General features: G+C 46.8%; 1 protein-coding gene across 1 annotated transcript in view; it reads left to right on the plus strand.

The window, feature by feature from the left end:
• Paxip1 (PAX interacting protein 1) overlaps positions 1-10099 on the plus strand; it is a 49974-nt gene extending 39875 nt beyond the window's left edge. Inside the window, exons 15-21 of the mRNA XM_048785399.1 lie at positions 287-389; positions 2084-2252; positions 5925-6025; positions 7666-7800; positions 7891-7966; positions 8057-8117; positions 9638-10099. Coding sequence (XP_048641356.1) covers positions 287-389; positions 2084-2252; positions 5925-6025; positions 7666-7800; positions 7891-7966; positions 8057-8117; positions 9638-9653 — 661 coding nt within the window. The 3' untranslated portion in view covers positions 9654-10099. The remainder of the gene's footprint in view (positions 1-286; positions 390-2083; positions 2253-5924; positions 6026-7665; positions 7801-7890; positions 7967-8056; positions 8118-9637) is intronic.
• The last annotated feature ends 472 nt before the right edge of the window (positions 10100-10571 follow it).

A 10571-nucleotide genomic window follows, 5' to 3' on the forward strand; every position in this document is an offset into this window, starting at 1 on the left:
GGGAAAACCAGCTTTAATATTTGCCTCCATTCAAAGTGCATTTAAAAAGTGAACTGGGGGGACTCAATGAGGAAGGGCACGTTGATGGTAACCAGAAGTTCGCTGGTGCCTCTCCTGGCGGTTCTGACATGGTCTCTCTTGGGGTGACTTGATGTCAGTGGGAAAGGGAGGACAGTGCCACACACACTCTCGTAGCTGCTGGACTGATGACTCCCTTGCTTACTAGGAACACTCAGATTATCAGGAAACATTGAGCTCCTCACTGTTTGGTGCCTGTGTCTTGTAGGATCGAAGATTTACCGCCTCCTACTAAAAAGCTGACTCCAGAGCTGACCCCGTTTGTGCTCTTCACGGGATTCGAGCCTGCCCAGGTTCAGCAGTACATTAAGGTGACCTGCATGCTGCTCTGCCCCGCGGGCCCATCAGCACTGTGTGTGTGTGTGTGTGTGTGTGTGTGTCTCCGGCTAGCTGCTCGTGAAGCCAATGTGGAACCCGGCTATCTGGTCATGGTGGTCTTCTCTTACGAAGTGCTGTAGGAGTCTGTCTGGTTAACATCTAGCCATCAAGTCACTTCCTGCCTAGTTCTGAAGGTCACGTCATACGTCAACGTCACATTTCAGTGCTTGGTTTTTTATTCAGACGTGGGACCCAGGAGCCATTTTTATCACTGTGTGACATTCACAATTACTTGAATATCATTTTTTTATTTTTAAAAAATTTGTTCTTTTTAGTTATATATGACGGTAGAATATATTTTAACATCCATACGTGGAGTGCAGCTTCCCGTTCTTGTGGATGTATGTGATGTGGAGTTTCACTGTTCCTGTATTCATATATGAACATGGGAAAGTTAGCTCCACTTCATTCCACTGTCTTTCCTCTTCCCCTCCCCCTCCCTTCATTCCCTTTTATCCAGTCCAATGAATTTCTGTCCCATCACCACCTGCCGTTGTGTGCTAGCATCTGCATATCAGAGAGAACATTCGGCTGTTGGTTTGGGGGATTGGCTTATTTCACTTAGCATGAGAGTCTCCAGTTCCATCCATCTGGCAGGAAATGCCATAATTCCCTTCTTCTTCATGGCTAATATTCCATCGTGTATGTGTGCCACTTGAATGTCATTTCCATAAAGTCTCTGGCTTCCAGGGGCCCATTGAACTCTATGGGTTCTCTGATTGAAACACAGTTTATCAGGATTACTTTTCTGGGAAAAAGGAGGTTAACTCAGGATGTGGGGGAGGTTGTATATGTTAAATGATAAATGGGAACAGAATCAAAAATACAGTTTTTGAAACAGCAGTATGAGAGATGATGAGATCCTGTTTGGTTTTGGTGGGGAGGGTGGTGTCATTAGTGGACCTCTGGGGATATATACTGGGGACTGAAGTTGATCAAATCCTGTGCCTGTGTGTGTGCCACAGTGAGACCCGCTATTCTGTGTGGGTGTTATATACTGATAAAACACTTTCAAAAAATAACTGGCTTACGTAAGGCTGGATTCATACATCATACTCCTAATTTCTTTTAAGGAAAAGAAATTATAAATGCTATTATTATAAATCTAATTTACTCTTTCTTCTTTTAAGATGTGAGTGTGACTGGAGGTCTCCTTACACTCTGCTTCTTGGTCCAGTCTCATGCCATCACTTTTATTTTCTAAATATTTATATTTTAGTTAAGTAGGTGGACACAATACCTTTATTTTATTTTTATGTGGTGCTAAGGATCGCACCCAGGGCCCACGCATGCCAGGCGAGCGCTCTACCCCTGAGCCCCAGCCCCAGCCCTGTGCCATCACTTTTAAAGTGGAAATAGTGGGGCCGCGGTGACCCCTCTTTTCCTTTGGAAGGTCTGGGCATGTCCACTTTTTACTTGGAAGCGAGCTGCCGTTCGTTCCTGGGCCCTTCTGCTAGTTCTTTGAGGGCAGTTGCTGCTGCTGGGCGACTGATTCTGCAGAGATGGCTACAGAAGTGCCCTGTGTGCCTGCTCTGGGCCAGGTGGGCGACCTGCTCCCGGCCCCAGGGGGTCCTGCCTGGCCCTTCTGCTCACTGGCACTTCCCCTCCCCTCCGTTGCTGGCTCCAGAAGCTCTACATCCTTGGCGGGGAGGTTGCTGAGTCTGCGCAGAAGTGCACCCACCTCATCGCCAGCAAGGTGACGCGTACTGTGAAGTTCCTGACGGCCATCTCTGTGGTAAAGCACATCGTGACGCCGGAGTGGCTGGAAGAGTGCTTCAAGTGTCAGAAGTTCCTTGGTGAGTGGTGGCTTGCTGTGCTGCGCCAGGGGCTTCGGTCTCTTTACCAGACTGATCTGCGTTTTCATCCAGATATACAACTAGAGTGTTGTTTAAGTGTTTGCTAATTATTCACTTAAGCTTATGAATTTATTTCATGTGCCAGTGATTCATCTGATTGGTATCTCTACATTTTACGGTGAAATATGAAAGTCTTGGTCATCTGAATGATGTCAGGGACACATAAGCTCCACATCCCCCTCTGTTCTCTGCTTCGTGTATTCTATTGGAAATGTGGCCACAAGTGACAGTCTCACTGTCTATGAAGTGCAAGTTCTCCTCCTTTTGGAGGGAGAACAGGTGCACGCAGATGTCCAGGTACAGTTTTGAGCATTGGTTCCTATTGGAGGGACAAGTTGTGACCTGCTTTCAGTTGAGCTGCTGTGGATCAGAGTGCTTGTGTTTGGGGCTGGATGTGGGGAGGACCCTTGTGGATCATGGAGGGCCCCTGCACGTGTTTAGGTCCTTGCCACGTGCACAGCAGGCCCGTGTCCTGTGCTCTTCTCCTTGGAGACAGTACAGCCCAGATGAGTGTGTGCCTTTACATCTTGAGTTCCGTTGGTCATCGTGTCTGCCTATACCCTACCCCAGCAGGAACTGCAAGCTTCTCCATGTGCGTCCTGGATCCCAGGGGCCCCGGTCTGGTAGGTAGGGGCACAGGCACCAAGGGCAAGACAAGCTTCCCCCGCATTGGTTTTGGGGTTACAGACGCGTTTTAGAGCAGGCAGATTTGCAAGTATGGAATCCATGAATAACACGGCTCACATGTTAAGTAGTATCCTGAAATTTTGGAAATTTTAAGTGATAAGATACTAATGAAACAGAGGACAAGACAGAAGAAATAGTTGTAGATACAATTACTACAGATGTGTCGTGGCCCCCAGTTTTCTGTAACATGAAGAGCCATGCTGTGTGGAGTGTGACACGCTGTTCTCAGTTGAAATGCTGTGATTCCTCGGGTTCTGCTGTGTAGGGGGCGGTGGGCCCCAGGGGGCTGTCACCACACACAGCACGGCAGCCCTGCAGCGTGGGTCTCTGGGACTCTCGGAGCTGCTTGGTGGCCCCAGCCTGTGAGAACAGACTCTCTTATCTGTTTAAAAAATTCACATTTCATATTTGGTGGAAAATTCTGGTTGACTTTTATTTCATTTTGCATTGTGAATAGATGTTTGCTGTATTGATCTTTGAGACTTATCAAGTAGTTCAGTTATAGGCATTTAATATTGAGAAAATTTATATCGTACCCTTCAAATTCTAGAGTTTCTAAGAGAATTTTTCCAACTTAGTAATGATTCTGTTTAAAAGGAACCTTTTTTTTTTTTTTTTTTTTTTAGGGTAGTTGAGATTCCCAGCAAAATTGCAGAAAGGGCAGAGATTCTCTGCATGCACACATGCTCACACCCATGACCAGCATTCCACGCCAGGGTGGCACAGTAGTTACAGTGGACCTGTGTGGACCTTTGGGCTGTGGTCGCCTGTGGTTCATAATATTCCCTCTTGTTCTCCTGGCATTGTACATTTGTTGGGCTTCGACAGATGTATAGTGACTGACAGCCACAGTTACAGGGTCCTGAGGAACAATCTTGTGCTCTGCCTGTTCGTGTCCCCCTCACCAGCCCTTGGCCACCACTGATCGTTTTATTATTGTGTCTGTGGTTCTGCCTTCTCCAGAAAGTCCTGTAGTTGCAATTATATAGCTTCTTTCCCTCAGCAGTGTGCTTGTGAGATTCCTCCATGTCTGCCTATGGCTTGAGCTGCTTTTCAACACTGAGCACAGTCCTCTTGCTATCCCTTCACCTATGAAAGAGGATGTGGCTGCTTCTAAATGTTGGCATTTTCCGCTAAAGCTGCTGTAAACATTTGCACAGGTTTTTTTGTGGACATGCTTTCCGCTCGTTTGGGTAAACACCAGGAGCATTGTTCCTGGATCCCGTGGTCAGAGTGTGTTTAGTTTTGTAAGAAATTGCCAAACTGTCTTCCACTGTACCATTTTGTACTCCTGCTAGTAATGGCTGAGAGTCCGGGTTGCTCCACGTGCTTTTTAGCGTGTGGTGCTGTGTTCTGGATGCTGGTGGTTGTGCCAGGTGTGTGTAGGCATGACTTGGTTGACTTTTGATGCTGACTGTCTTTTCACCTACCCATTTGCCATTCGTCTTCCTTGGTGAGGTCACAATCTTTGCCCATTTTCTCATCAGGATGTGTGTTTTCTTCCCGTTGAGTTTTAAAGAGTTCTCTAGATGTTTAGTAATAGTTCTGTCAGTAAGTCTCTTATGAACATTTTCTACCAGTCTGTGGCTTACCTTCTCCTTCTCTTGACAACGTATTTTACAGAATAGATGTTATTAATTGTAGGTGAAGTCCAGCTTAGGAATTCTTTTCTTCCACTGATCATGCCTTTGATGTAGTATCGAAAAGTCATCATTGAACCCAAGGTCACGTAGATTTTCTCCTATATTATCTTCTACCTTGAGTTAATTTTTATAGAGTATAAGGTCTGTGTCCAAACTCGTTTTTTGCACTGGATGTTGAGTTTATGTAGTGACAGGACTGCCAGAGGGTCGGCAGACTGTCCATGAGTAAAGAAAGCTTTTCACATTTGTAAAGCATTGATTTCTTTTTTTCTATACTGGAGATTGTGCCCAGGGATGCTTCCCCACTGAGCTGCGTCCCCAGCCCTCTCTATTTTTATCTGTGAGGTAGGCTGTAGCTGAGTGGCTGAGGCTGACCTCACACTGGCCACCCCCTTTTCCTGCTCAGCCTTTGGAGTCACTGGGATCACGGTGGTGCCACTGTCATTACTGGCAGTGTTTGAGAAAAGGAAGAGGATTTGGCCCACAAATCCTGGAACACGTGTCACCTGGCCCAGCTCTCCACCCCTCACTGCCCTTGGGAATGTCTGGCCGAGTCCAGCTGTCCGTCGTGCTGTGTGGGTAGGGAGTGCAGGAGCAGGCTTCTCTGAACACAGACACGGCATAAGAAGATGGACGTTTTGTGTACTTTAACTTTGGCACCTTGGGAAGGTGTTAAAACTGAAGGCCAGTAAACACTGAAAGCCAGGCTATTAAAAATCCTCAGAAGTCTTTAAAAGTTGATGGAGGCCCATTGTGTGTGTGTGTGAGAGAGAGAGAGAGAGAGAAGATTGAGCACTGTACACTTTTACACCCTTAAAGGGAATGTGTGTTGGCAAGCCAGTGAAGTGTGACCGACCCACCTCATTGATACTCACTGATAGACGCTCATATCCTTCAGGGCTCTGCTGGGTTGGCCTTGTTCACACCTGGATGTGGAGGCCACTGAGGCTGGCCCTCAAGGCCTGGCATTCTTCACCATGGGCTGGACGGGGAGAGCTGGCCAGCTCCCAGAACAGTGTAGGACTGCAGTGAGCGCCAGGCAGGCAGGGGCAGCGCCCAGGAGGGCCCCTGGTTGGGCGGTTTTCTTTAAGGAGTTGACGGTCGCTGGTTCAGAGAAAGAACCTGTGCCTTTTTCTGTCTGGCTGTCTTCAGGGAGGTAGATGAAGCCCGAGGGGGAGCTGTGAGTATCCAGGCCGCAGAGGCAGAGGAGCCACCAGTGGCCTGTGCTGCCCCAGCGCTGCAGGCCCTGCGTGTTCTGAGTGTGTGCACTTCTGTTTTCCAGATGAGCAGAACTACATCCTTCGAGATGCTGAGGCCGAAGTCCTTTTCTCTTTCAGTTTGGAAGAGTCCCTAAAACGAGCACACGTTTCTCCGCTCTTTAAGGTACACTGGGAGGAAAACCCACATCAGCCAGGGTACACATAGTGGTGTCCAGCTGCATGTGCTGGTGACTGGGTGATCACCTGGCCGTCTAGTGGCCTTTCCTCCCAGGACACTGCCACATGCGGTCACCTTGTGGGGAAATGCAGAGCACCCCTGGAGAATTGCTCTTTACAATAGCTTCTTAAAAATTGGTACAAAATGGTGCTGGGGCTGTAGCTCAGTGGTAGAGTGCTTGCCTAGCACGTGTGAAGCCCTGGGTTCAATCCTCAGTATCACATAAAGACAAATAAATAAAATAAAGGTATGTGTCCATCTATAACAACAAAAAAATTAAAAAAAAATGGTACAAAAATCAAACTGATAGATTTATTAGAGATTTAGATTTATTAGAGATACGGTGTTCAGAGGAGATGGTCATAAATAATCCAGTTGTTAACAGACGTTGAAGTTCATTTTTCTGCTTTTAACAAATCTTTCAAGGACATTGCTTATATTCTTCTCAATAAATATGTATCCAGCTGGAGAAGGTACTTGAAAAGATATTAATTGAAAGTTGCATAAATAATTCAGAACTAAAGATTTTAAAATATTTGTTAGATAAGAGATTTAAAACAGTTGGGAATTTTTTTTTTTTTTAATCAAAGAGCTAAACAAATCAATAAAGATAATCTGCTCTTTGAACTTCTTAAGGAGCCAGCTTAGGAATTAGAAGTGATTTGGAATACGGAGTTAGGATGCATTCCTGCACTCTACCTAAAGTAATCGAACTTGTCTACATATTTATTTGGCTTTTTTTTTAAGAGCAGTTGAAAACAGAGTAGTATTTCCTGACATACATAGGAGTAAGCTTGCCACAAAGTTAAGTCTTTAGGCGTCAGTGTTATTCTGACTGTGGTTGAGTCCAGATAGTAGAAAATAAAGACAAGGAAGACTGCGGGCCAGAAGTGGTGCTGTCAGTCTGTTGCTCGGCAGGAAGTGTGGTGAAAGGGAATATGGATTTACAACTTCATAGAAATTGTGAGCTAGGTGTGGTGGTGTCTCCTGTCTTCCCAGCCACGTGGGAGGCTGAGGCAGGAGGATGAAGTTCAAGCCCATCCCAACAACTTAATGAGGTCTTGTCTCAAAAAGTAAAGAGGGCTGGGGATGCAGGTGTGGGTTCAGTCATTCCCCAGGACATTGTGAAAAATGCTTACAACAGTCTTGCCTATTCACAGAGTACTCCATTCTTTTCTTTTTATTTCATTTCTTTTTTTTTTTTTTTTCTTTTGTAGTTGTAGATGGACAGAATGCCTTTATTTATTTTTATGTGGTGCTGAGGATTGAACCCAGTGCCTCACACATGCTAGGCAAGTGCTCTGCCACTGAGCCCCAGCCCCAGCCCCGACTCCATTTCTTTTAGGAACTTAGGGATCTGGTCACTTTTGATTATCACAGGTCATATTTCATATGGAAAAGTGCTTAGTTATTCTCAAACTGACATTCTGGGGTTTTTCTAGGCCTAATTAGTGGGGGGAATTAAATTTCAAAATTTCAGGAAGTTCCACCTTTTGTTAAAATCTCAGGGTAGAGTATGAAAATGTATATATTCTAAAAATCAGAGCATTCAAGAAATAGTATGTATATTTTAATTTTACTTTAAGGCAAAATATTTTTATATCACCCCTGGAATCTGCCCAAGCCTTTCAACTATGAAAGCGATTGTGGAATGTGCTGGAGGAAAAGTCCTGGCCAAGCAGCCATCCTTCCGGAAGCTCATGGAACACAAGCAGAACAAGGTGAGCGAGGAGGACTGTGCTGTCCCTGGTCGTCCCGGGTAGTCCCGGGCGAGGCTCTTGTCACTGAGGCGCTCCTCTTCTTTTCCTCAGAGCCTGTCGGAGATCATCTTGATATCCTGTGAAAACGACCTGCACCTGTGTGGAGAGTACTTTGCCCGCGGAATAGGTAGGCGCGGTCTGTCCTGCGGCGTGTCCTGGGCCTGCGGGCGCAGCCTGGCATGGGTTGGCCCTAACGCTGTGGCTCTGCTTCCCCCAGAGGTGCACAACGCGGAGTTTGTCCTCACTGGGGTGCTCACGCAGACGCTGGACTATGAATCATATCCTTTTTGAAAGAGAAGTGAGGGTCTCGGCGCTGGCACCTGGCCCTGGGTGCTTTCGGGGTGCATGACGTCACAGACCTAGGGTTGATTTCAGGAAAACTGCTCACTAGAAAGGACGCGCTGTCTGGTTGATGTAGGAGCTCGAGTAGCTGGCAGTTGGATAAAAGAGAAATACTGCAAAAATAAACCAAGTCTTAAGTACTATTTTCTTTTTAGCCACTTGTTTCTGAGGTCGTAGTTTTCAAAGTGAGGTGCAGATGGTGTGCACTCTGCCCCTGGAGCTTTGAGATGGGGCAGAGCACAGCAGCACAGAAGTCTCGCAGCGACTGACTTCCTAGCACCCTGTGATGGCAGCAAGAGTAGGCTTTTAGAATGACTGTAACATTTTTATATTTCAGGCAATCAGATAAACAATAAGCCTTGTTTTTTTTAAGTCCTTATTAAAAATATGAAATATTGTTCTAATGTGTGAACAGCCTTAAGTGAAGCAAAGTGTAGTTTACAATCCTTACCAAAAATGTGTTTCCACCCCAGTTTATACCTGTGCCGGGGTCATGTTTCTTGAACCTTCCCCGTGGGCAGGGTTGTGGGCTCGGGGTCTGCTCTCTGAGTGCAGTGGTGCCCACAACCTCCAGCAGAGGCCAGCATTGACGGGCCATTCGTGACATGGGGATCTGTGTTTCAGGTGGGGAGTACCTAGCCATAGAGGTCAGGAGGGAGTCCATCTGAGTCCTTGGTGTGCTCCTCCTTTGTCCATTGTTCAGTTGATTGCACGTTTCCTCTGGCCCTAAAAGATGATAGGAACGCAGTGTTACAGAGCTTTAACACCAGAGCGTTGTGCAGAAGACCCCCTGGGTGCCGTGGTAAAGGCACTTTAAGAGGGATTGTTGCAGAAACCAAGGTCATCTCAGCAGTGGGAGCCTGCGTGGTGGGGATGCTGCTTGGCTCAGAGCCCCTCCTCTTTGGCACAGAGCAGGGTGTTAGAAGCAAGGCAGGAGTTCTGAGGGAGGTGACGGAAGACCTGCTCAGGCTCTGTAGGTATGCCCTGAGCACTGAGCTTTATGAATGTCCTCTTGTGTCTTTAAAAACTTACACGAGCGATTTGTGGATATTATTTTAGGACCTTTTTTGATACCATAGCCTGAAAATTGCCTGAAAAATCTTGCCAGAGTGTGTGTGTAGGACTGCAGGAGCTCTTGGGGACACGGGGGGTCAGTTTTCATGCTGGGGCTTGGGGATGTGGACCCCCAAGGATGCGCACTGGTCGTGTTAGTTAGGAGGAGACTCCAGCTGCTGAGCTCAGGTGTGGCTTGGGTTGGCATCAGGCAGGCCGGACAGGCTCCAGGGCTGGCGCCAGCTGAGTGGCCCCCTGCATGTGCATCAGGGTCTGAAGTCCCTTGTGGTAGGGACAGGTAAGGAGAGTGCTGCAGCACTCTCTAAGACACCTAAAGCTGTAGAGGTCTGTTTATGCTTCTCTTTTGCCTTGCCTTTGAAGCCCTTTTCCTCAACAAGCCCACGTATAAATTCAACTGATGGCCTTGCGTGCTGCAGCCCGGATCCAAGGCCCACGGCTGGCCACCAATCATGGCGACACCAGAGCTTCCTTCAGATGTGCTTGTTTTCCAGCTGCTCCCTTAGGGACAAGACGCAGACGCAGGAGAACACGTGTATTGCTTATACTGCATCTTATTAAGATGTGTGATTTTATTCTGAGGAAACATAAATTATGTTTTGTACTATATGACTTTATGAGCCCACATGAGGTTTTATGATTCATTTACCAGGTTTTTAAATGTTTTCACAAAACCATATGGAACTTCAGCTACAAATAAAGTGATGTAAATGAAGACCTTGCTATCTAAATTATGGATGTTAAAGATTTGAAATGTTTTGTACTGCGATTATTTTTATTTCTTATACTCTTTTCTTTTATATTGATATCTTGCCAACATTTTAAATAAATGTACTTTTGAACTTCACTTAGAATCGAGTGACCCCTTGTTATCCACATTTTTTGCATAACTTATGCAAGTTGCATCCCACTGGGTGGCATTTGAAGTCATTCCAAGGCAAAGTGTTGGTGAGAAGTTTTCTCCTGCAGCAGTCATTCTGTTAGGCTGTGTGTCCCCACCAGGCCGTGGGCCACCCAGCAGTCACCAGACACAGCACCGAGCTCAGAGCCAGATACTCCAGGGCACACCACCCTATTTCTGCTCCGACTGGACTACAGCGCCTGCCCGCCTGCCCGGCTGGGCTCTGAGTGCAGGGCAGGACGAGCAGTGGTTGCTGGCGTAGCCGCTGGCATTATTCAGATCAAGATGACTGTCCCATGCAGATGTACAGAGCTGCTCTCCTGTGTTTGCTCGTCAGATGTGCTCCTGAAACCCTGAGTTTGCTTCTGTGACAATACCGAGGATTCGTGATGGGCTTGAGTGTTGTTCCCCAGTCACA

Source organism: Marmota marmota, unplaced genomic scaffold (genome assembly GCF_001458135.2).
Source record: "Marmota marmota marmota unplaced genomic scaffold, marMar, whole genome shotgun sequence".
NCBI classification, from domain to species: Eukaryota; Metazoa; Chordata; class Mammalia; order Rodentia; family Sciuridae; genus Marmota; species Marmota marmota.